At 37.5% G+C, this 27,013-nt stretch overlaps 1 protein-coding gene across 2 annotated transcripts in view; it reads left to right on the top strand.

Annotated features, from left to right (window-relative positions):
• PIG-O (phosphatidylinositol glycan anchor biosynthesis class O) overlaps window positions 1-27,013 on the top strand; it is a 91,947-nt gene that overhangs the window by 46,699 nt on the left and 18,235 nt on the right. The window contains exon 4 of one of the 2 annotated variants that reach the window (XM_067145817.2): window positions 12,834-13,231. The exons of the other annotated variant lie outside the window; for it this stretch is intronic. Coding sequence (XP_067001918.2) covers window positions 12,834-13,231 — 398 coding nt within the window. The remainder of the gene's footprint in view (window positions 1-12,833; window positions 13,232-27,013) is intronic. 2 annotated transcript variants of the gene reach the window in all.

The raw sequence follows: 27,013 nt of genomic DNA, 5'->3' as shown, positions 1-27,013 counted from the left end.
AAGATAAAAATTTCATTGTTCCATATTGAAAAGTATCGAAGTTAAATTGAAATAATAAATATGGTAGTTCAACCTATTCAATACAAGTAAATAAGAGATGTAGAGATTACATTCTTATTTAATTAAAAGTGGAAATGGTACCGGTTTGTGCCTGACGGTGTATGCAGTCTGGCTCATTTAACTGTTCTCTGCTTTTTGTGAACATTGTAAGACAGTGCCAAACATTGCATGTGCCGTGCTGGTGCTCGGAAGATTACGCATTACTTCTTTTAAGTGACTTACATTCCACTTCGTCTGAATTTTACAGTGCCTACCTCCGTCATTTTTATATCGCCTCTTCAACTGATATTGTGTGGACTTGACTGTTAACTTCTTTCTTACTTATGCATTGTTTTTCGAGTTATAATCGGCTGATGATGACCCAGACTGGGGTCGAAACCGGTACCATTTCCACTTTTAATTAAATAAGAATGTAATCTCTACATCTCTTATTTACTTGTATTGAATAGGTTGAACTACCATATTTATTATTTCAATTTAACTTTGCCTTAGAGATCGCGGAACTGAATACACATACTTTCGATACACAGTACGTACCACTTTGTGTGCATTTGTGTGGAGAAAGACAGCGCTATCAAGCAAATGAGAAGGAAACTACGATAGTCAAGTTCTCAGAAACATTTAAACATTTTATTGAGAGCTCTTTCGGTGCCATTTCACATTTTTTGCACCGCGTGGTGTATATTTTGTGATTATTTGTGCAATTCGTGCAATAAATAAAATTTTGCGATATTTCGTGAGTTCATTTTGCTAAAACACTGTATTTTTAGTACCTGGGAAGTCATATATACACAAGGAAGAAGATATCAAAAAAACTCGTGCATATCGTTATTACCAAAAAATACAGCCCCTAGCAATAAGATAAGGACCAGCCTCCGCACTAGGGGTATCCAAGCCCTCGATTAAATGGACACGTTACAATGACATTGTGGACAAACGTTAATATAAATGCGGGTTTACAGAATAATTAAAACAAGGATCTCGTTAAAAGCCCGCAATAGGGATGAAAATAAACTAAACCCAAATAAATATTCCCAGAGAGAGAATTTTTTTTTCAAATTAACGAAAATAATAATAATAATAATGAACCCCAAAAAAAAACCTTTAGAAACTAGTGTAAGCATAGTGTTAGTTCGAACACGGGCAAATGAAATGCCTAAACACACAGAAAGATGTACAAAAAATTTAGATGAGAATCACTACAAAATCACACGCAGGAATGTGTACCAAACACACAGCACGACCGCAAAATTTTCAAAATATTCAAAATAGTAACGGCACACGCATCAAACAAAGGCCATAATCACATGCAAAAATACAGAAAACAAATAAACCAAAGGGAAAATCAACTTTCAATCAAGGCGGAGGAGAATTTTGAAATTACCTAGGCAATAATGGCATACTTCGTTACAAACAGAACACACAGAAAACATGACGTCTTACCACCAAACTAAGATGTATATTTAAATCATAACGGACACACGCACCAGCATATACAAACTTACACAAGAAAAAAAATATTAGCACAAGGAAATGATAACGGCGTACTTACTTTAATCCATATATGCCTAGGTAAGGCAACCGTGTTTTCAACTATCACTACAACTCACCAGTAAGAAATAAACATTACATATCCACATTCTTACAACTACATTTTTACACTATAAGAACTATAGAACAAAATTACACATTAAAAAAAAACATAATTCCCCAGGTGGGAAGGTTTTAGGGCATCAGCCTATACCAGTCTGCAGACACATAGTATTGGCAGCGGTAATGTAAGCCATTGCTCCGAGATGTCTGTCTTCAAACACCTTCAGGTGTAGACCAGTGCACTTCCAAGTTCCCTGCAAGGAGCGACACGGACTAGACCGATACTCGCCCTGGTGGGCGCTGTCTAAACACACACTGTAGTAGCAACTTAGTCTCATAGATGGCGTAAGAGTACGTGTAGCCGTTCGCAATTCAATAATACCCTTAGAGATAACAACACACAGTATAACCATGTGATAAAAGGTTCACTTTTCCACGTATAGACAGAGTAGATGACCAGTAGGCAAAGAGTTCACAGTGCTTAGGCACAATTTATCCTAATCCACCAGATACAAGGTTTTATTCATCCAATACTTCAAATATAGTAGAATTCCAGTCTTACATAATCGTGGTAATATCACAGCTCCGTACAATCACTAGGCTGTGAATACAAGGTCCATAACAGAATGAAATCATTCACCAAAATTACAAGTGCCGATGAGAGAGACAATTTAAATATATGTCATGTAAAGAGTTGATTGTCCAAAGTATATGACATAACTAGCGTATTTTGTTAAATAACGCTTCAGAGTTTAAAGTTAAAAACTTCATTATTGTTCCGTATTGAATAGAGAAATAAGATGTACAATATAATAGGTTAGGATCCACCTTTCAATACTCCGTAATAAGATGGTAAGAAGTAGTTACAACCTGTTTAATGGGACCGGTTTCAACACATTTTAAGTGTCATCATCAGCCAATTTTCGAAGATCTTAAAACAACTAGCACATTGAATACAGGCAAAAAATTAACAATGTATCATAACGTAGCAATTCAGTAAATGTTCAAAACACAATAATCACAGTCAAGAGAGTAAACAGAACATCACTATCTTGCGCCGAAAACAAATATAGCTGAAGTTCATAAGCAGGTCAAATATTCGCTTATGTAAAGTCGTTGCTAGGCAGGTCTTGTAGGCATTTGTTTTTCCGGCCGAAGAGCAAAAGGTGACGTGAATGAAGTCTTAGGAAAACAGTATAGGATTTAATTTCGTCAAATTTCAAAGTTGAACCTCGTTTTTCTTTCATTATTTCTCCCTATTTTTTTTAAATATATTTTTATTTGGCTTTATTCTTTTTTAACGTTTTAAATTATTTTATAAAACCTATATATCCACTTTGAAATTTGACGAAATTAAATCCTATACTGTTTTCCTAAGACTTCATTCACGTCACCTTTTGCTCTTCGGCCGGAAAAACAAATGCCTACAAGACCTGCCTAGCAACGACTTTACATAAGCGAATATTTGACCTGCTTATGAACTTCAGCTATATTTGTTTTCGGCGCAAGATAGTGATGTTCTGTTTACTCTCTTGACTGTGATTATTGTGTTTTGAACATTTACTGAATTGCTACGTTATGATACATTGTTAATTTTTTGCCTGTATTCAATGTGCTAGTTGTTTTAAGATCTTCGAAAATTGGCTGATGATGACACTTAAAATGTGTTGAAACCGGTCCCATTAAACAGGTTGTAACTACTTCTTACCATCTTATTACGGAGTATTGAAAGGTGGATCCTAACCTATTATATTGTACATCTTGCTTCAGAGTTTGGAATGAAGATAAACATTGGGAAGACTAAGGTGATGAGAATAGGAAAGGAGGATATTGCTCTTAATATAACACTAGCGGGAAAGAAATTGTAACAAGTAAAGTCATTCAGATACTTGGAAAGTTTGTTGACATGGAATGGAAGCTGTACAGAAGAAATAAGAAGCAGAATATCTATGTGAAAAGAAGCCTTCGGAAAGGTGAGAGCGCTTTTGACATCTAAGGCAATCCCTATTGATTTAAGAAAGTGGTTTGCAAAGTGTTTTGTGTGGAGTGTAGTATCATATGGAACTGAAACATGGACATTAAGAAAGAAAGAAACAAAGTATTTGGAAAATTTTGAAATATGGTTGTGGAGAAAAATGGAAAAAGGTGAAGTGGACAGTTAAAGTGAGAAATGATGAAATGCTAAGAAGAGTAGGAGAGAAGAGACACCTGATGAAAATGATAAGGAAGAGGAAAATATCCTGGTTGGCTTACATACTACATAGAAATTGATGGAGGGAAAAATAGACGGAAGAAAAGGAAGAGGAAGAAGAAGGTTTGGAATGTTAGCAGATGTCAAACAAGGGAGATGCTATGAACAACTGAAGCAAGATGCTCAGGACAGAGAATCATGGAGGCTGTCCAGTTAATGCCTGCCTCAAGTCAGATTCACAGAAGAAGTAAGAGCCTGATTGACACCACAATCTGGTGGGACAATGACGTAAAGTAAGTAGCAGGCAAACAGAGATGTTGTACTGCTGAAGGCCAGGAGGATTGGAGAGGTGTACACCCCATAGTGCGTCTCAAAAAGCTGATGGGAAGGAGGTATTGCGTACTCAGTTGTGTACAGTTGTGCTTAATGTTTTCTGAAAAGTTTTTCTATCACTGAAGGTTCCAGGATAATCTTCAAATATAAAAATTATAATTTGTAAAAACAAAATTTCACACAGACAGAGTCGCTGGTACTGCTAGTTTATTGTATTTATGTTTGGCTCCTTTGCTGAATGGTCACCATCAATGGCTTCAGTTCAGAGGATTCCAGGTTCAATTCCTGGCCATGTCAGGAATTTCAACCAATTCTGGTTAACTCCTCTGACTCAGGAACTGGATGTTCGTGTTTGCTTCAGTACATGTCTCTTCATGTATACACAACACACTACACCACACCACACTATCAACCACCACACATATATGCAGCAGTGAATCCATCCCTTCACATAGGGTCGGCATCAGGAAGGCTTGTAAAAGAAAACTATGTCTGCTTGTGCAACACAGTTCACACTTGTGACCCCACCAGGGTGTGGAAAAATTAGAGTTAGAATGAGAAAAAGGTCTACCATAGGTCTCACTTTTACAAGAAACTGTGCAAGTTGGCCATGCGGTTAGGGTCATATAACTGTGAGCTTGCATTTGGAAAATGGTGGGTTTGAGTCCCATCGTCAGCAACCCTGAAGATGGTTTTCTGTGGTTTCCCATTTTCACACCAGTTAATGCTGGGGCTATACTATAATTAAGGCCACAGCCGCTACCTTCCTAATCCTAGCCCTTGCTTTGCCGAAAACCTTTGATGTGTTAGTGTGACTTTAAACCACTAGAAAAAGAAATTTACGATAATGATGCTCTTTGAAAAGTACCAGAAGATAAATAATAAATTATAGCCATATTTCTCAACATTGAAAAGTATATGTCCATGTATATATAGAAATAGAAGTTGTTTGTCCCCAGTTCTCTTCATCATTATTATGGAAGTGGTAAAGCAGTTAAAAGGAAGGACCAGACAATAAATGCCGGTGGTGTCATGGCCTGGGGTGAAATGGAAGCTGATATATAAGCCAAACTGGACCTTAGACAGGAAGAATTTAATTTTTTTTGCAAGCTGCTTTACGTCGCACCAACACAGATGGGTCCTATGGTGATGATGGGATAGGAAAGGGCGACAAGTGGGAAGGAAGCGGTCGTGGCTTTCATTAAGGTACAGCCCAAGCATTTTCCTGGTGTGAAAATGGGAAACCACAAAAAACCATTTTCAGGGCTGTCAACAGTGGGGTTCGAACCCACTATCTCCCAGATGCAAGCTCACAGCTGCGTGCCCCTAACCGCACAGCCAATTCGCCTAGTAGAAGAATTTAAAAGAATGGGACTGATCATCAGCGGAATAAATACATTTAGCTTGGTGATGAGCAGGAATTTTGAAACAGTCCATTTGAGAGTTGGAAGTGATGAAATAGATAACTTTCTGTCAACAATGTTGAATATTTAGGTACCTTTGTTTCCTCAGACTATACCATAAAAACAAGACATTGGCAATAACACAAGCAGCTTCCTAGTTCTAACACTCCATTCGTCAAATGCTGTGGGATGAATCATTTCCACAGCTATCCAAAATCACTCTGTACAAAACATATCTGGTACGGTACCAATCTTGACTTTGTGGACTGGACATAGCAACATTGACAGGACAGGACTAGCCAACAGTTGTCTCCAGGCAACAGAAATGAAGTTCTTCCATTCTTGTCTACAAACAACATTAAATGATAAAATAGAAAATGAAGGTATAAGACAGCAACTTGGATTGCAATGGAGTCTGAAACACTAGAACTGAAGAGATTACAGTCCTGCAAAGAGAATGGCTGCAAATAGGACCCCACGAGCATATTTTGAACAGACCATCACAGCCAAAGTATCTAGAGGAAGTCGTCATGATGTTTGAGAGAAATAAATTTCCAAAGACATCGAAAAGCAATGTGCGAATTGTCACGATCTAATGGACCAACAACTATGGATAGACGGAACAAAATGAAAGAGGCTTGTGTACAAATGCACCCATCTTGCTGGGGCAATGAAATAATGATGATCATGATGGTGATGGTGGTGGATCCCCTTTCAGGATAAGAATTATGATTGTTTTGCTAAAAATGATCAAGCAAATTCTCTTGGCTTAGCAACTGGAGCAGTTTCAACTAGGCTATATGGATCATCATTTTTCAGTAGTCTTAAATACAGTAAATGAGAAATATTTTGAGTATGTGCAATTGTGTGCGTATACCCTGTGGGTCTCTTCATTCCTCATTGGATTAAAATTATTTACAGTTCTGTTAGCAGTAACATAATACTCCGATACATTCCCGCATGATGTCCTCGGTCCCCCAGAATCCGATGACCGAGAAAACCTAGTATGAATACTAGGGCCTGGGGTAGTAGTATCATTAACTGACGTTGCCATCATGCTAGTAAGTTGAAGATAATGGGGAGATTGATCTTTGTCAATCTCATAGTTACAACTAAGGTATTGAGCCTCAGAGGTTGCCTCAAGATGTTTTCTGGCTGTGCCTGTTTTTGGTCCGCGAGAGGTATTTTATTTCCCTCAAGCCCTCCGGACAAGTCTGGCGAGCCCCCCGATCCGCCACCTGGGACGCGCCCGATAGGGGAACAGGCAAAACGAAACCATTCAAGATAGAATGAAATTTAGAAGCTCAGTAAACAAACATAAATTTGCAGAGAAACCAACAAGAAAAAATACAGGCTGGACAGAAACACGCAGAAAGGAACACAGTGAAAAAATGAAGAGATATTGGGAAGAAAAGAAGAAGAAACATTGTGCAAAATAAGTTCAAACGTGCTCCACAGCTGGGCACAACGAATCAAAAAAAAAAAATTTAACATTATTGGTTTTACATCCCACTAACAGTTTTTAGAATTACTGAAATGCCAGAATTTTATCCTCCAGGATTGCGTGCCGGTATATCTACTGACTCAAGGTTGACATATTTGAGCACCTTCAAATACCACCAGACTAAGCCAGGATTGAACCTGCCAAGTTGGGGTCAGAAGGCCAGCGCATCAACTGCCTGAGCCACTCAGCCAGGCTGGCAGTAACATGTAACAGGGAATGACATGATGACTTTGTTCTTTTACGGTCCAGAATGTATTTCTGTAATAGAGTTTGAGCAGAATTTGGATCTGATAATACCAGATATTCAGTAGGTACCTGGTTTTATTTTGTAATGTATCAGTGTCCATACATGTGATAGTTATTAATCCAGACTTGGATATAGTATTTGGCTCTTTGGAAAATCAAACCTAAGGTTGAAATCATTGACAAATACAGGGAGATAATCTATAAGCTTCATTTCCGTATTGATTGTAGCTACAACATAAGAATAATAATGAAGCCTCCACCTTATCAATACATTTATGTATATACTATTAGTTACAGTAATCTCAGTACCGGTTTCGACCCCTCGAGGGTCATCCTCAGCTGTCATATACAAATATAGTTATTAAAACATCACATAAGGTGTTGTACATACATGAAAATTGACCAATTTGACAGGTCGTTTAAAATAAATTATATGTTAAAATGGTAAAATGAGTCCTTTCTTCTTCAATTATAAAAGATTACGTAATGTAAAAGACAAGTCCTTATAATGTTCTTGTTGATTTGATAAGCGTAAATTGAGATTTGTACTATTGTGTATGCACAAATGTTCTTAAGGTAATCACTATTTTACGTTAAATCTTATGATTAATTATTAAAAACATTTTGAAATTTTATTCTTCTGGTAATTATGTTGCTGATTTCACAATGTCCTTCAGTTGGTAGTATGTGTATCTTGAAGTGATCTGGATACTTTCTACGAGGAAATAAGTCGTCGTTTAATGTTCGGTTCGATGCATTGTCTATGTACTATATTCACAGTATATACTAAATGCTGAGTTAATAGTAATGCATATTGTAAGTATAAAAATTTGTTTAGCTTGCGACGTGCACCTTAATATGACGTTATATACTATGTCAGGTGTCAAATAGTTTACATTTTTTAATGTCTTAAATGATAGCATGTGGGCTTCTTTCTATATGTTGTAGGCTGTGATATCTGTAAGTAGAAATGAAATGTATAAGAAACGGCGTTTACTGGATTTGTAAAGAGCAAAGTTGTGTGTATTATACTTACTCTGGGTGTTGACACTATGTGCGTTGCACGGCAGCATGTCGAGTACTGTTACGTGTTAGTCTGTGGCTGCTGCTCGCGGCTGTAGAGGGGAAGTTAGGAGGGGTAGGAGGAGCGGCTGTTGGGGGAGTGGGATTAGAGTGGGAGGTGTCTTCGGGCGGTTCTTTTATATGTATCGGATGTTGTTTCTTAACTCTTTTTAGATAATTACTTTTTAGGAGGGGAATAACTGCATCAAAAACGATGTTGGTTTTTTTCTGTAATTTCATTCAAGTTAAAATATGGATTGACGTAGACATATCTATAACCAGGCTCGATGACCATTTAACATATAAAATATATAGAAAACCCACTCACACATCCAATACAATAAAAATAGACTCTACCCACCCTAACGCACGCAAGAAAGCTGCATATTATAGTATAATATTTAGAGCTTACAACATACCACTAACAAACAAAAGAACTAAATAAAGAACTTAATTTAATCCATGAAATAGCCAGACAGAAAGGATATAAAAAAGAAATGATCAATAAGATCATATACAAAATAAAAAATCAACCCTAATCCAAATTAATCAGAACTGAAAAAAACCAAAAAGGACTACGTAATATTCACCTATAACAACAGCTATATACATCCCATAACGAACATCTTTAAAAAACGAGGCCTAAAAATAACTTATAAAACCACACGCAACAATGCCAATATCTTACATAATTCTAAATCTGTTAACAATATAAATCGATACAACCACTCAGGAGTCTATCGCATGAAATGTAACGACTGCGAGGCCAGTTACATAGGACATACTGGGAGGAACTTCCAAATACGATACAACGAATACATAAATGCAATAAAACATAGATATTTTTCAGCCATAGGACAACATATCGAAGACCATAAACACAAATTTACAAATATTGAAAATGACATGCAAATCCTAAGTACCAACCCCAAGAGCCCCTTGCTCAGTATCATGGAAGAATTTTACATAAACCTAGACCAATACGTCAATCCAAATTTTAACTTGAATGAAATTACAGAAAAAACCAACATCCTTTTTGACGCAGTTATTCCTCTCCTAAAAAGTAATTATCTAAAAAGAGTTAAGAAACAACATCCAATACATATAAAAAAAACGCCCAAAGACACCTCCCACTCTAATCCCACTCCCCCAACAGCCGCTCCTCCTACCCCTCCTAACTTCCCCTCTACAGCCGCGAGCAGCAGCCACAGACTAACACGTAACAGTACTCGACGTGCTGCCGTGCAACGCACATAGTGTCAACACCCAGAGTAAGTATAATACACACAACTTTACTCTTTACAAATCCAATAAACGCCGTTTCTTATACATTTCATTTCTACTTACAGATATCACAGCCTACAACATATAGAAAGAAGCCCACATGCTATCATTTAAGACATTAAAAAATGTAAACCATTTGACACTTGACATAGTATATAACATCATATTAAGGTGCACGTCGCAAATTAAACAAGGAGAAGAATAAAATTTTGAAATATTTTTAATAATTAATCATAAGATTTAATGTAAAATAGTCTTTTTATAATTGAAGAAGAAAGGACTCATTTTACCATTTTAACATATAATTTATTTTAAACGACCTGTCAAGTTGGTCAATTTTCATGTATGTACAACACCTTCTTATGTGATGTTTTAATTACTATATTTGTATATGACAGCTGAGGATGACCCTCAAGGGGTCGAAACCGGTACTGAGATTACTGTAACTAATAGTATATAAATAAATGTATTGATAAGGTGGAGGCTTCATTATTATTCTTATGTTGTAAATACAGGGAGAGTCAGCGAGAAGTTACGGCACTATGCAGAAGACATTGGGGGGGGGGAACGGATCACACACAATCCATTGCCAGACTGACCGGTAAGCTGTAGCAGTGCGGATGGATGTTCACTTTCATTGTGGTAGACCTAAATTATTACTTACCGAGCTCAATAGCTGCAGTCGCTTAAGTGTGGCCAGTATTTGGGAGATAGTGGGTTCGAACCCCACTGTCAGCAGCCCTGAAGATGGTTTTCTGTGGTTTCCCATTTTCACACCAGGCATATGCCTTAGTTTAGGCCACGGCCGTTTTCTTCCCACTCCTAGTCCCTTCCTTTTCCTTTGTCGCTATATGACTTATCTGTGTCAGCATGACATAAAACAACTTGTAAAAGAAGTATATTAGTTACAAGTTAATGAATGAACTTGAAAATTTTGTAAAAAAATATATTAGTTACAGGTTAATGAATGAAGTTGAAATCTAATGTAGATCTTACCTGTCATCAAAACATCTATTTAAAATGATGTCCATTGTTCTCGATACAAATGTTGCTTCAGTGTAAAGAATTCTGAAACATTCATGTATCTTCGCCTCGTCCTGTTTCTCGCCATTTCCTGAATAACTTAGTTGTGTGTTGTCTCAGAGGCATTGCAGCGCCATGGAAACGATGTAGAAATTTGCAAACAGTTCTATCATGTGATTTCTTCTTTGGAAGAAATGTCTCAACTAGAAATATCTGGTGTCCAGTACTGTACATCACAATATTGATAGCTAACACAAATAACGTTCAACAACAAGTGTCGAATTGCAGCGCCAATAACGTGTGCTCAACAAAAACTCCCTTCCTGTACTAAACATTCATTCTGTATGCTTACCAGTAACCATGCGCACTGTTCTGCATGACTGCGCACACTATCCTTTTCACCCAGGAACATAGCAAGCATTCCCCAGACCGCCTGCATAGCAGTACCAGCTAAAGTGGCAGTAATTTTTTTGCTGCCTCTCCCTGTAACATTATAATGTGTGAGTAGCTAAAAGAAATCAGACTATCTGTGGACTGAAGATCTTGAGTACTGTGAACACCCTCTTAACTGGCTGACCTAGTGAATTTTATCATTTCCAGTTTCCCACTGTCAAGAACGCTAGTACTAACTCCTTCGCTGCTCACAGAAAAGGTGTAACTTGTTTCATATTGCTTAAAATAGTGGATGCCATTTTTTAGTTAGTTTGCTAATTTATTCAGTGCAGTGAGCAGGTGTTCTGTTTTAGTGATCCTAAAATAGGTGCTGGAGAAAGAAAACAAAATGTTTGAAACAGTACAACATGATGGAAGGTTATTAGTAAAGGTGAATCTGTGAAGTTAATTTGTAGTGAACTAGAAGTCAGGAAAAGTACAGTAAATGAACAGTAATAGTACTATAAATTGCTGAATAGACCCTTTATTTTACTACTGTTGGTTTAATCAGCCATTTTGTTATCTGGTCAAGGTTCTGGTTCTGAACAGGTGGCATAATTGTAATAAGTGATTTTCCTATATTAATTTTTATGCAAAGAAAAAAATATTTGTGAGGAATGATTGGTCTATCACAGAGCTACAAACTGTGATTAAATAATTATGCAAAGTATAAAAATAAATGTATTATTCTACGAGGGCTGTAAATTAAGTAGTGGCAGTATTGATAAATGCAATATTTCATGAACTAATGTACAATTGCATTATGTAGTGAGATTTCATGAATTACCAACTAATTTAAACATTTGATCTATGTTGGTTCCATAATCATTTAAATTCTTGTTTCAGTGTAATACAGTTCTTGTCCAGAGAGTTTCAAGATATAGGCTATGATTGTAATGAGCATTAGAATTAACTAGAGATATTTTTTCAGCTGATGGTACAGTACCCTGTAATTTAAACTGACCCTTGGCTGCAATCCATCAGGTGACAGGGTGGCGCTTAGTAATACAGGTGTCTTTGCTGTGGTGGTATTGTTGTGTGAATGCTGATAGAGTATGGATGTGAAGATCGAGCAGCGTGTGAAGTTAGGAAAGGCAGCCACGGAAATATGGGACCTTATCGAGCAACCTTGTGGTGAACAGTTGAGATGAGTTCAAGTGTTTCATTGGCACGCACATTTTGTGAATGGCAGGGAGGTTTCCTCGGCTGTCTTTAAACTTCACATGCTGCTTGATTTTCACATCCAAGCTCTATCATCACCTAAACACCAATACAGCAACAGTCAGACACCTGCGTTGCTAAGTGCTGTTCTGCCACCTGGTGGAATTATACAGAATCATAGCCAAGGGACCGTTCAGTGTCACAGGATACCATACTCCCTGCCAAGTAAGCATCTTTAGTTAATTTTCACTACAGTTACAGCCTGCATCTCGGAACTCTCTGGGTGAAGATTGTATTTGAATGCAACACTGTATACACAGTTCTGGAAAAAAGAAAAGTACTGGTATATTTGGATAACGTAATTTTTGAAAGTACTCATCAGTATCAGGATCATCCTGTACTACGATACAGAGATTAGAATATAAATTACTCACTGAATTGACCTAATCTCACAGTGATTATTTGTATGTGGGCATGAGATCCTGTTTGGAAGATTACTGTGGGATACTTTGGAAGATTACTTTGGGATACTTTGTTTCAGCTCAGCTGTTCAATGTGCCTTGGTACTCAGTGGTTTGCTGGGGCTTTCTCTCAGTCTACTTTTTCTACGGAACTGGCCATCAACCTACGTTTCCTAGTATTCAGTGGGATGCTGCATTTGTAGGCACCGGTGGCCAGTTCTCCAATCACATCATACCTGCATTGCTGATTGGCATCAACACATTCTCATCCCATCTCATAATGGGATTGTTGTTGCCTCTGCTGCTTATTGTGCCATTCACTCTTCGGGTGATGTTTCCTAAGCTGTACACTGCCACCACAGATAGCAAAGCTCTAGATTCGAAGAGAGGTGAGCTTGTTTTGGTGGAAAGAGAAGAACTGTTTTTCCGAGGAATGTTCAGCGTATCTACCAAGTACCTATTGTTTCATGGAATAAGGGTAAGACATTACTATTTATTGTTTATATTAGTGGAATCCCACCATGGGCAATAAAATACAGCAAATGTAAATGTTTTTATATTGACCCAAATTTGATAATACTTTGCATTGAAAGCGAGTGTCATTAGTTCTGTCTATGCCATACAGGAATGTATTTTATTATTTATTTATTTATTTATTTATTTATTTATTTATTTATTTATTTATTTATTTATTTATTTATGTTTTTATTTGTGGCGAAGTTAGGGCTCTTGGCCCTCTCTTACACTTAACCACAGTATGCGGCTTGATAATGAATACAAACTAAATATTAAAACTTAATACACTGTACAGTATATAATATAACAATATAACTCAATACAGACTAAAACTAAAAGATCTACATCTTAAGTCTAAAATGAGCAAAATAAATTCAATATTAACTACTCTCCATGAAATTCATATAACAGTAATTTATGTAAACTTTTGGGAACTATTTACTCAAGACACTCACACATTCACACATAACTACATAATATAGCCTACGTATTCAAGAGGAAATTTTTAGACTGTCTTTTGAAGTTAATTAATGAGGAACAATTTCTAATTACAGGGGGTAAAGCATTCCATATTCTAGCGCCCGACACAAGGAAAGAATTACTGAAGGCAGATGTATGATGTGAAGGTATTGCAATTATTGACCCAGAACGCGTGTCACGGTCATGAAAGGAAGATAAAAAACGGGAATTACTGGAGAGATATTCAGGTATATTTTCAGTCAAGAGTCAATAGATAAGGGTTGATACATGCTGATTTCTCTACTGCTCTAATTTTAACCAAGAAAGTTGTGCATTAAAAGGGGATACATGCGAGACAAAATTCAATGAAAAATTAAATCTAATGTAGGAGGTTAAAGCTCTCTGCAGTTTCTTATTTTGTTCACTGGTAGCATCCAGCAACACAACATCACAATAGTTAAAAATTGGAAGTATCAGTGTTTGAACCAGTCTTATTTTTAAGTTGAGAGGTAATACAGTCTGGTGAATCTTAGGGGATGAAGTGATGAATGAACTTTCCTACATACATTAGTGACATGCTCATCCCAGTTTAAAGTTTCATTTATAGTGACTCCAAGGCTTTTTACTGATTTATAGAATGGGATAGCAACACCATTTAGTTGAATAACTAGAAGTTGTAGACTGTGTAAATTGGTAAGCAGTTTTCTCTGCCCTAATATGATGGTTTGTGTTTTTGTTGGGTTGATGGCGAGAGAATTCTCAGCTGCATAACAGCTGATCTGCTCTAAGTTTCGGTTCATATTTTCAATAGCTGCATTTACGTCATTCACTATTCTGTGGCAGAAAATTTGAAGGTCGTCGGCATAGAGATGGTAGTTGCAGTTTTCCAACTTAGAAGAGATGTCATTCAAATATAAAATAAATAACAGGAGGCCGAGTATAGAACCTTGTAGCACACCATTAACTTTGTACTTCCACTCCGTTCTCTTTTCATTCACGACAACACACTGTTATCGGTTATGGAGGTAGGAAGCAAAGAAATTGAGAGCAGCGTGGCTAAGATGGAAGGAATGCAATTTTGCTATTAATATGTCCGTACTGATAGTGTCAAAAGCACTACTGAAGTCTAGGAGAATTAACACGGTCACTTTACGTTCATCCATTGCTTTTCTTACGTCATCCGTAATTTTTAGAAGAGCAGTAGATGTACTATGTCCTTTTTTAAATCCAGATTGCAACGAATGGTGCATCAAATACTGGGGCAATTGTTCATGCATGAGTTTTTCTAAGACTTTTGAAAGTGAAGAAAAAATACAGACAGGCCGATAGTCAGATGGAGAATTTGCTAGAGATTTTTTTGGTACTGGAAAAATTAAAGCATCCTTCCAAACAGTTGGGAAGTAGCCTTCTGAAAGACATGAGTTATATATGTGGGTTAAAATTGGCAATACTACATCTATCAAGGTAATGACAAAGGATATCAGGATGTCGTCCACTCCGATTGCTTGTGAATTGATTGATGTTAGTTTTCTCCTTGCATCAGTTTCATTTACTTTATGAAATTTGAAGAAAGGTCATTGTGGTAATGGAGTAGATTGAATAGAATTTATTGTTGTTTGTATAATATGAGGATGGGTACTAACTATTTCTCTAGTAAAGTGGGCATTTAATTCATCTGGATTTATGTCATGCGTATTGGAGTTTTTAGTTTGCCTCCCAATACCTACGGATCTGAGTTGTTACCAGATACTTTTTGTGTTCAAGTTACTGGCTAATTGTTGGAAGTACACATATTTTTTGTTTCTGATTATTTGTTTAACTCTATTTCTAAGCACATGGTACTTTTCAAAATCGTTAGTTGATAATGTCTGCTTGTAACATCTGTGTAGTGCATCACGTTCAGCCATTGCGGACTTAATGTCATTTGATAACCATGGAGCAGCTTTGCGAGTCACCCTAGCAGTACGTTTTGGTACGTGTTTGTTATACAATCCCAACAATAATGTGTTAAACCTCTTTACTTTTTCATCATTGTCAGTCAAGTGCAGTATTTCATCCCACGGGCAGAGAATAACGTCTTGTATTAATTGTTGAGGATTTAACTTTTTCATGTCTCTGTAAGTTATCCACTTCGGCTTTGTTTTGGGAACTTCCAAAGAATAAGCTAAATATATGAGATCGTGTTACGATATACCAGGTACAGAAGTTTGTTTGTTTTTTAGTATTTTCTGAGGATTGTTTGTGATGAGTAAATCTATTAGAGTGTGTGTGAGGATCAATTAGCCGTATGTATGTGGTGAGTAGGGTTAAGTGCCAATACTGACATGTTATAAGAGGTAAATATGTTCTGTAAACGATTTGCTTCAATGGAGTCTATTAACAGGTTTGTGTTAAAAGTCACCAAATATGAGTACATGTTCGCAGGTAGATTATGAGTCTTAATAAATTTTCTTTGAAGTCGGTGAAGTTTCCTGCTTTTGGTGGTTTGTAAACAACTCCATAAGTACTTTAGTCTTATCAACAGATAGTTCAACAAACATATATTCAGTTAAGGTGTCAGTAGATAATGTCAGAGTTTGTATAATCTTCCCCATTAAATTGTTTTTGTAGTATAGAGCTACTCCTTCTCCACGGCGCTTCGGTCTATTGTGAAAAACTGCATTAAATCCTTCTGTATTTACCGTGTTTAGAGGGACCGAGTCCTTCATCCAACTCTCACTAATTGCTACAACATTTACCATGCTTCCTTCAAAAATAGCTTTCAGCTCAGTGTGATGGGCAATTATAGACTGAGCATTGACATGGGCACACAGTAATGAGCGGGGGAAAGGACGAGAATTCTCTCTCCAGGTGACTGCGGGCAGGGTGAGAAGGAGTCAGGGAAAGAGAAGGGTGGGAGGGTTCAGTATCAAGGTGAAGGTCGTTTACCCTGCCCAGGGAGAAAGCTACATTACTACCTGTGTTAGCCGTAATAAAAAATAAACAGAGGACAAGTTACCATGGTTTCCTCTTGTATACGTAAGCCACTTGAATCATTTAAACATTCACTCACACTAAACTTATAATAAAACCACTTATAATTAAAATGTACATCCATGAGTCATGCACTCTACTAATCACCTAGCCCTGAAATAACAGCGTTTAGTTCTGCTTTAGTGGTCACTGTAAATTTGTTTTTGTTTTTGCCTTAGAACTATGATTCTTCCTTCCTGGGTCCAAATGTTACGCACTCCGAGCTGGTCTCAGACTCGATTTAACAGATCTTTTCTTGTAGCAGTCAGTGACTCCGTAACCAATAGTTTGGTGCCTTTGAAGAGTTTCTTAGCGTCAGACACGATTGCGAACATGAAACCGGACGAATTTAACTATAATCAACCTGTTTCCCGAGGTCACGACTTCCGCAGCTAATCTGCGTAGAGGTTCCAGTCTATGACAGCGATCGATTTCATCCATCGATAAGTCCACTTGCAGGTTAGATTTTACTGTCTCTATCACTTTGGCATAGACATTCTCAGCTGGTTCTTCTTTCACCCCATGTATTAGACAGTTCCGCCTACTGTATTGTTTGGCTTCGTCAGCCCGGGCTTTGTGCTGGTCAAGACGCTGTTGCACAACTAATAACTCTTCCTTTACACAAGAAATTTCGCCGAGATGTACTGGCGGAAGTCTTTGAACTCAGAACAGAGGGAAGTCAGATTTTCATTGGTGCGGTTGTTAGCGTTATCAGCCCTGCCGGCACCGGTTGATGTCAACTGTTCCAAGCGAGCTTGAAACTCATCCATCCGTTTAACAAACTTTGCTTCAAAGTCTGACACATGCTTATTTACACTTTTTACGGACATGTTTTTGCTAGAGCTATAGGTCTTTTCTACTCTGATGGTGGGTGGCCTAAATGCTGTCAGGGGAAGCGGGGAGCATGGGGCCGACCAATCCAGCATGACGCAAGAGGCCGTTAAGGGAGAGAGACAGAGGCCACTACTACAACACTGCCAGGAGCGCCCGCGCGCGTTAAAGTTGTGTTGAAATCCACATAAGAATAAAATACAGAGCTTCGTATGTTATAGTTCGAGTATGGCCCGTGGATGAGTTTTTTATTTATTTTATTTTTTGTTTATTTCTATAATTTTCTTATATATTCGATGTAGTATGATACGAGTTACTTAATAATGCATATAACAAGTGCATTGACAACAGACCGAAAAACAATTTGTTCAAAAGTACAGAGTTACACAACACATTTTCTTATTTTCTTACTTTATCTTACCTTATTCCAGCTGAAGGATCCATGTTACAGCACCCCGACACTCGCCATCGTCACCAGAGCTGTCACCGGAAATATCCTCGTCACTTGACTCCTCACTGTGGCTGCCGTCTCGCAGATTTATGATGATATCGTCTATGACTGTGTCCAATACCACGTCCCTGTTGTAATCGTCCTCTTGAAATTTTTCAGCATGTGACACACAAACCTTCCACTCCTGTTCAGTTACTGTATCCAGCTCCTCTTCCATTAAAGATTGGAGGTCAGTAAGTTTGAACGTTTTGTTCCTTTTCTCTACAGCAGTTTTAACGTTTCCCCAAACCAGCTCTATGGGGTTATATTGACAGTGATAGGGTGGCAGGCAAACAATGGTATGACCCTTTCTGTCAGCAAGTGTATCAATTTCGTACAATTTTGCCTTTGGCTTGAATTGTTTCACAAGAGACAACAGTTCGAGTCTGGTGTGATTGCTGTCATGAGGAATATTCCTAGCAGATAACCACGATATAATATCAGCTTGTTTGTTGTAGGAATTTGTTCTAGCTGTACTGAATGGTAGCTGGCATTGTCTATTACAATCACTGCGTCTTTGATGTTTCTTTCATCAAGAGCGTCTAAAAACTTCAAAAACCACTCTTTAAAAACCATAGCGTTCATATCAGTGTGGTAGTCATCACTGGTCGATTTCACCTTTGGCCTGAAAACCAATTTACATTCCTCTAGAAAACCAGTGTGACTGGAACCTGTGTGACAAACAATAAATCATCCACCTTTCCCCACCCTCTTTATCTTGCCAGATTTTTGTTGGAGCGTAATTCTGTTGAATGCAAGTCTCATCTAAATAAAATATATGGGGCGATGGGTCCTTATTCCTCAGGAGATGCATTTTTCTCAAAATCGTTCTCTGGCTCTCTCCATTAAAAATCTCCCGTCGTTGCTTTTTTTTATACTTGAACCCCATATACTTCAGTATCCTCCACAATGAAGTAACTCCCAATTTAAATTGTATATCTCTTTCTAAGTCACCAGGTAATTTGTTCAGTGTCGGTTATTCACCCTTTACGTAATAACTGAGGAGAGTTCTTCTAATTACATCTTTATGGAATCCGTCGATTGCCTTTTTATGCAATTCCTTTTGATTCGTTTGCGCGGTGATTGAAATGAGATGGACCAGATAACTGGGTACTGTCTTTACCTTCCTTTACTATACGCTGAACGGTTCGCGTACTAACTTGACAAGCTTCCGACACTCTCTGCTGCACTTTATACACACTCACTAAAGGGCCATTATTTTCTGCTTCCTTTTGAAAATATTCATGAACATTGCTGATCATTTTTCTACCCTGGCTCCTTATCTCCTTCCTCTTCGCCATTGTAAGATATATAGTGCACTTAATATATACAAAAACAACACAGAGCAACGCAAATAGAAACAACAGAATAGAAACAAACTAACGTCACATCACATGCCACGAAACGTTAATCGAAGAATGCAGTAAAGGACGCGGCAAGAATTACTCGTAAAACAAGAATAATCCTAAAACAAACCCGTCAAACAAGCTCTTTGTAATACCCAACGCACACTGTAAGACTACTCAACAACACAGCAGTTCATGGAGCAAAGTGAATGGGGCAAACTCCCCGGGCGACTGAATAGTTCTCAGCGCCACCGCTAGGCGACCTTTTGTCTGATTTGGGCAGTGACATACTGCCCACACCCCACTTCCCCTGACAACATGTAGGCCGCCCGCCATCAGAGTAGAAAAGACCTATTGTCTGGTGTAATTATTGACACACACTCACTGGACCTGTCTGCTAAATATCTTGCTAATTTGGGCTGGTAACACAGAGCTCTCGTACACAACACACACCGCCTGAAGATATTCTTTATGAAATAATAAAATCTGTTTCCAGTCACAAGTTTTATGATTTACTCCAATATGCATTCCAGGTGGTGAAAATGATCTGTAAATCTCTAGAGTTTACAAAATATTCAGTTTTATCCCTTTTGGATGTGTGTTAAAACTAAGAGAATTCCATACATATTTTTTTATACTTCATGTCCTGTATCATGTAGATGTGAAGCAACTTATTTAGCTTATTTAGCCAAAGTGTTGATGAGTGTTCTTGAAATCTGATGTCAAATTGTCTTCCAGTTTGTCCAATGTAAAAACTTTTACCATTTTTGCAAGTAATTTTGTATACACCAGTCTGTTTGAATTGATTATTTCATAAAGAATTAATTCACTGCATATGAGATTGAATATCCTATCCAGCTGGAGGGAAGAAATCTTAACATTTCCTTTCAGTTCATCCTTTCATGATCTGGAATTCTAGACATTATAACTTTTGAGTTTATATCATGTAAGAGCATATAAAATGAGACAGTGTATGAAGATGTGGAGATCTTTCTTGTCCTTTTTGTATTGCTATAAATTGCCCTAAACACAGGATCAGAAACACAGACCACTGAGTGAGTTGGCTATGTTGTTTGGGTCACGTAGCTCTTAGCTTGCCTTTGGAAGATAGTGGGTTTGAACCCCATTGTCAGCAATTCTGAGGAGGTTTTACATTGTTTCCCCATTTTCACCACCAAGCAAACACTGGGACTATACCTTAATGTAAAACAAATAGCAAGAAAAAAAGAAACATGGACTGTGAAAAATGGAGAGGAAATACCTGGAGAGTTTTGAAATTTGCTGCAGAAAGTTGGAAAAAATGTGGACAGACTTGGTGTCAGATGACGAGGTCATAAGAAAAGTTGGCAAGAGAACAGTCCTTGACACAGTTCTTGGGAGGAAAACCCTGAAGGATTTCATCTTTGCAGAACTATTTAAATATGCTGGTGAAAATGTGTTTGTAAAACTAGAGGAACTTTTTGTCAATATTTGGGAGACAAAAGTATGTAATTCCTTGTAAATGGAAAAATAGACTTGTTTACCCATTGTGTAAGAAGAGGGATAGAACTAATGCCAACAACTACAGAGGTATTTCCCTTCTTTCCTTTGCATGTATAATCCTCTTGAAAGGCTGCAGCATAGAATTGAAACTCATCTGGATGAACGATTGGGTGAATATCAGACAGGTTTCAGGAAAGGATGCTCCCATGCAGAATAAATATATATCCTCTGGTCTCTAATTAAGATAACAGCCATGAGAAGCCAATCATGACCGTTGTAGACTTCAAAAAGGCATACAGTTCAATAGATCCATAAAGTACTGCTTAACGTCCTTCATGAGTTTGGTTGAGATGATAAAATCATCATGTTAATCAAGGAAACCTTGACAGACACCTTATCTCAAGTTTAATTCATGGTTGAAATTTCAGAAACATTTGAGATAAAAAATTGAGACAAGGGGACTGCTATTCACCACTGCTGTTTAACTGTATCCTGGAAAAGGTCATCAGAGATTGGGGATCAAGTATGACCAATACGGAACAACAGAATGGAATAAAATAAAGATAGGATGTGGAAAAGGTGTGATTGTATTTGACTGCCTAGCTTTCACGTGTGATGTAGTACTCCTCTCCAACAATCTACACTCAGCCACAAAATAAGCAGAGGAATTACAAAATGTGGCTGCCAAAACTGGTTTATCTTTTGGATAAACGTGCATATACAGACTTAAAGAAAACAGATCTTACAGGCAGAATCAAAGGGAAATCACCCGTGTTCAAAAATTCCTGTACCTGGGAGAAATTCTCACTGCAAATGGAAATGAGAAAGAAGCTATGAATAGAGGGGTGGAAAAGATGGAAATGGCTTTCAGACTGTCATGGAACTTATAAATCCAAGTCCATCTAGGCAGAATTGAACATTAGTGTATGGTGATCAGAGCACAGTGTCTATATGTGGCAGAATCCATGACGAGCACATCGGACCCAGTCATTGAAAGAAAAGGAAAGGAGATTCCTTAGGAAAATCTTAGGTCCAAAAAAGTCACTAGATTCACACCCATGGTCTGATGGAGACCGAATCGAGAATTTTTTGAATAAGTTGAGAAGTATGAGGAAGAAAGACAATCATTTTATAGGCATGTTAAGAGGATGAATCCAGTTAACAAGAAAAATAGAAGGCACAACCTTTATGGCATAAGAAGATTCACAAGGAATTGGAAGAAGTGGGGTTCCAAGTGGGAGATTTACAGGAAAGAACAACATTTAGGAAGAAAATTGCAGGAATGAGGGATGCACCAGAGAAACTCATCAGGTTAAGCAACATCTCACTTGAAGAGCGACAAAGGAGAAGTCACTTATGAACATCCGGAAGGAGTGCAAAGAAAAGGGAATTAGTTACAGAAGACCTGATGAATGATGTGATGTTAATATGGTCCATAAAATAAAATATTATAATAATCACTATCATCATCACTACTTGTCACTTTATTAACATAATAGAACTATGCAAGTTTGTTGGCAAAATGTATATATTGTAACAGTTCGTGGGTGGTTTGACTAAGGGTTCGAAATAATGTAGATACGCTTCGGCTGGTGTCAGCGGAGTTTCACAGGCATGGACATTCAACGAGCACTGGCTACAATCCATTTCTATTCAACATCAGCCTCTTTAATATAATGAGAATCCATTCCACTTAACTATGTAAAGCTATGCTAATTCTTAACTTTTTTTTAAAATGAGAATATCGAGAATTTAAGTTTCTTTGGAAGAATATCCCAATTTAAACATTTGTAAAAGAAATATAACAATAATAATGTTTGACATGACAACATGATTAGAAAATAAGAAAATTAAATTAACATTATATGCTTTGTTGGTTCTGATCATCATAAAATTAATAATATGTTACCGAGCTCGATAGCTGCAGTCGCTTAAGTACGCCCAGTATCCAGTGTTCGGGAGTTAGTAGGTTCGAACCCCACTATCGGCAGCCCTGAAAATGGTTTTCCGTGGTTTTCCCATTTTCACACCAGGCAAATGCTGGGGCTGTACCTTAATTGAGGCCACGGCCGCTTCCTTCCCACTTCTAGCCCTTCCTTGTCCCATCGTCACCATAAGACCTATCTGTGTCGGTGCAACGTAAAGCAACTAGCAAAAAAAAAAAAAAAAAAAAACTAATATATTGGCAATTGAAACTAACTCAAATTTCTATAGTTTGTAAATCCAATACGAAACTTACTGAAGGCTTTATTATCAAGAAAATTTAAATTCTTGTACTGTCTGCCAATAACAAAATAATAAACGTTTAATTTGTTCACTCATATTTGTCACTCATTAATCCAAGATCTTGTCCTCCCATATTCCATCAATATCATAATTCATCGCCTGAATTAATTATCTCTTTGACAACTTGAGTATCCCATAATAACCTACGTCCAATGTTATCGCTTCTTATATATGCTATTCAGAGAAACTGTAGTTAATTCTAACAAATAAATTCATCATATGACAGAAACAGCACACTCCTAGAATCCTATGCTCTGTCGCACTTAAATATATAACATCTAGCTACTAACATCATTAAGAGATAAGAAGATTTTGAACCGATCCCACAGCATCTGGCCTCATTCAAAGATTTTCCTGAAAAGTATGAATATCTTCTTTCCTTCATGGGGCCTCTAAATATTAGTTCCTAATTAGCGTCGACCTCTAAGATCTTTTGCTAGCGTATTTTTCCTTCATTCCCACCTAGATATACCTGTTCCCTTCACAAAGCTGCAGGTTGTTCTTATTGGGTCTTCATGGATTTTTTTTCTCTCTCTTCACCTGGTAATTCTAGAGTGGAGAGACTGATTCTACCCATCACCTCACATTCGAAAAGTGTGTGTCAGCTGATTCATCTTCTTCATTGCATTTCCTACATATATTGTCTCTTATTACTCCAATTCTGTGTAGGTGTTTTTTTCAGATGGCAGTGTCCTGTCAACAGTCCTACTATCCATCTTATATTTTCTCTGCTGAGTTTCAACAGTTCTTTGGAATGCTTCTTGTTTGGTCCTCATATCAGTTCCTTTGCAAGTCTGCATCCTGGAGTATTTTTTCCAGTTCTCTATTTGTTTCTTTTGTATCAATTTTCCTATGTAGTGTCGGGCTTGTCCATAGGAAATCCCACATACAGGTTCTGGGCCTACAAAATGTGTCTCTGCCCCTTTCCTGTCCAGTTTATCTGCCTTTTCATTTCCTTCTATACCTGTATGCCCTGGTACCCATATTATTTTGACAATGTTGTACCTTTGAGAGCTTCAGGAGAAGTGAGTGGCATTACCAGACAATTCTGGATATTATCCAGACTGCTTCTAATGCCTTAATGGCCACTTGGCTGTCCGTAAAAATGAAAATGTTTTTATTCCTATAGTTCATTTTCAGATTTTCTTCAAGACATGTTGTGATAGCTATCACTTCTGCTTGAAAGACTGTAGTGTGTTTGCCCAGGCTCATCTGGATTGATCTCTCAGGTCTTCCCCTGTTGATCCCTCCTCCGGTGCCATCCCCACTCTTTGAACCATCAGTCCACCACACTATATCTTCTTTTTCAGTATTTCATTTGTTGATATCCCAGTCTTCTTTTTTTATTATCTGGTCTCAAACGGTTTTTCAAAGTTGTACTTTGGTATCATATGATCAGAAGGCATGTGTAGAACTTCCTCTGTTATTACTCTGTTAATTTTAGTGTCCTAGATTGGGTCTTTATGCATTTCCGCACTCTGATAGTGCCAGTCTATATGAACTCATTCTAGCCTGTCCTTTTATGAAAAATGAATGAAATGGCTTATGGCTTTTAGTGCCGGGAGTGTCCGAAGACTTGTTCGGCTCGCCAGGTGCAGGTCTTTTGATTTGACTCCCATAGGCGTCCTGCACGTCATGATGAGGATAAAATGATGATGATGAAGACAGCACACACACCCAGCCCCCGTGTCAGCGAAATTAACCACTGATGGTTAAAATTCCCGACACTGCCGGTAATCAAACCCGGGACCCCTGTGACCAGAGGCCAGCACGCTAAACATTTAGCCATGGAGCTGGACCCTGTTATGAAATTGCATAGTGATGGGAGGCCTAGTAAAGTATTCAAGGCTTCTGTCGGAGTAGTTCTCATAGCCCTAGTTATGGCTATGCATGCCATTCTCTGTAGGCTATCCAGTCTACTACTGACTTTTCCTTGGCTTACTTTCTGGCACCAGATGATTGCAGCATAGGGCATCAATGGTCTAATGGTCATTGTATATATCCAAATTACCATTGTTGGTCTTAGGCCCCATGTCTTCCCGACGGCCCTTTTACGTGCATACAGCAAGTTCTTGGCCCGGGTTATGTTCCCTTCTATATGTGGATTCCAGGTTAAATTTTTATCTAACACTACAGCTAGGTGCAGTGCCTGTTCTTCCATATATATATGAGGCGTTCAGTATCAAAACCGGCCAAGTCACTGAAGGCATATTTTTCAATATGGATGAAAAACCTGTAGAGACAAAACAATGATAGTCACAAAAGATTTTTTTCATAGTTATATCCTTAATGGTTTGATATTGAAGTTTCACTGTTTTGAGAAATCTGACTTACAATGAACCCATCTTTTTTGTTAATGTAAATTTTGACTTGGCCATTTTTGTTGCAATTTTGTATAATTTTAGTTTTTTTTCTAAAGCTGTATTCAATTTAAATTTCAAACCCTTGTAAAACAGGCAATTGAATGAAAATAAAGTGATATTGTAATTACTTTTCTTCATTGCAATTTAAAAAGAAGCTCTTCAGCATAAATGGGTTAAGAATATGTGAAAAAGAAAATCAGAAAGCAGAGGAGAATACAAAATAGGATTTCTCTCACTAAAAGTTCATAGTTCACTCAGATCTTTAACACAGTAAAATAAAATGATCAGCAATAATAGTCACTTATATTAATAGAATCATTATTAAGATAGGTACTGTTCACACATACTAAGTAATATTGTTGTTTTAAGTCTTCAGTTTGCTCTTATTTATAATACATTGTCAGGCATTTCACGTGGACTATTGATGCAGACTTCAGAGACGGTGTTGGAACTCTCATGACCAGTGAAAGCTGTTTCACCTGCTAATATTATAGCTTTATAAAACTGCAGTGATGTTGAGGCCATGTTGAGCCAAAGTGGTTCTGCAGGAGATTTCTTTTTTATATGTATTTTGTTTTAGAGACAGAAAGAGTAATGCCTTTTATCACTGTGTGAGGTGTCATTTGAGTCAGCAATTTTCCTCTTTTCCATAGACTTCAGTACTTCCCAAGATCATCATTGTAAAATACCTCACCTTTTACATAAATAGAATTTTTTGCAAGAAACTTTGATAATCTGTAGTAAAATAAAGTGAAATATTATTCTTACCACTTTTGTTTTCGTTGTTGTGATTTCCACTGTGATGTATCTCTTGTTCTCTTTCTTGCACTTGATCTGGGGGTTTCATCTATTGATGTCTCCATTAGGTAGGACAAGGTATGAAAATAAATTTTTCAGTTCACCACTTGGAAAAATATACACGTTATACTACACAATAATGACAAAATACGAGCACACAGGAAATAGGATTGCTTTTGCGCAAATGATGGTAAGAAGCCTCCGAATATGTAAATCAGTGTTGCAAATGAACAAAATGCAAAATATTATGTCTGTGTACATTTATTTACCTCAGCATATACGACACTAATATCGGTCGTTTTCGATTACTTTTACATTTCAACCTCTCCCTTTGGGCTGGGAGGAGTGTCCTGCCCCTACACTATTTGATAAAAGCAGAAATAAGTTTTATGGAACACATCATAATCTTCACATACTGTTGGGTAGGCAACCTGCTGATCGGACTTGTCTTGCGATTTGCTTATCTTCCCCTCTTTAATTTTTCACCCCTTAGTGCCGAACTACCAATCAGATTTCGTTCAAACCACTTTATAATCCCTCTCAGATTTAATCAGAACAAACTGTGAAAATTTCAGCGAAATCGGTCCAGTAGTTTTTGAGTTTATTAGCTTCAAACATACAAACATCCAATTTTATATATATAGATAAGGAACAATTTTATATAAGAATTTATTGCT

Source organism: Anabrus simplex, chromosome 4 (genome assembly GCF_040414725.1).
Source record: "Anabrus simplex isolate iqAnaSimp1 chromosome 4, ASM4041472v1, whole genome shotgun sequence".
In the NCBI taxonomy this organism is placed as follows: Eukaryota; Metazoa; Arthropoda; class Insecta; order Orthoptera; family Tettigoniidae; genus Anabrus; species Anabrus simplex.
This window is presented reverse-complemented; position numbering and strand designations above follow the sequence as displayed.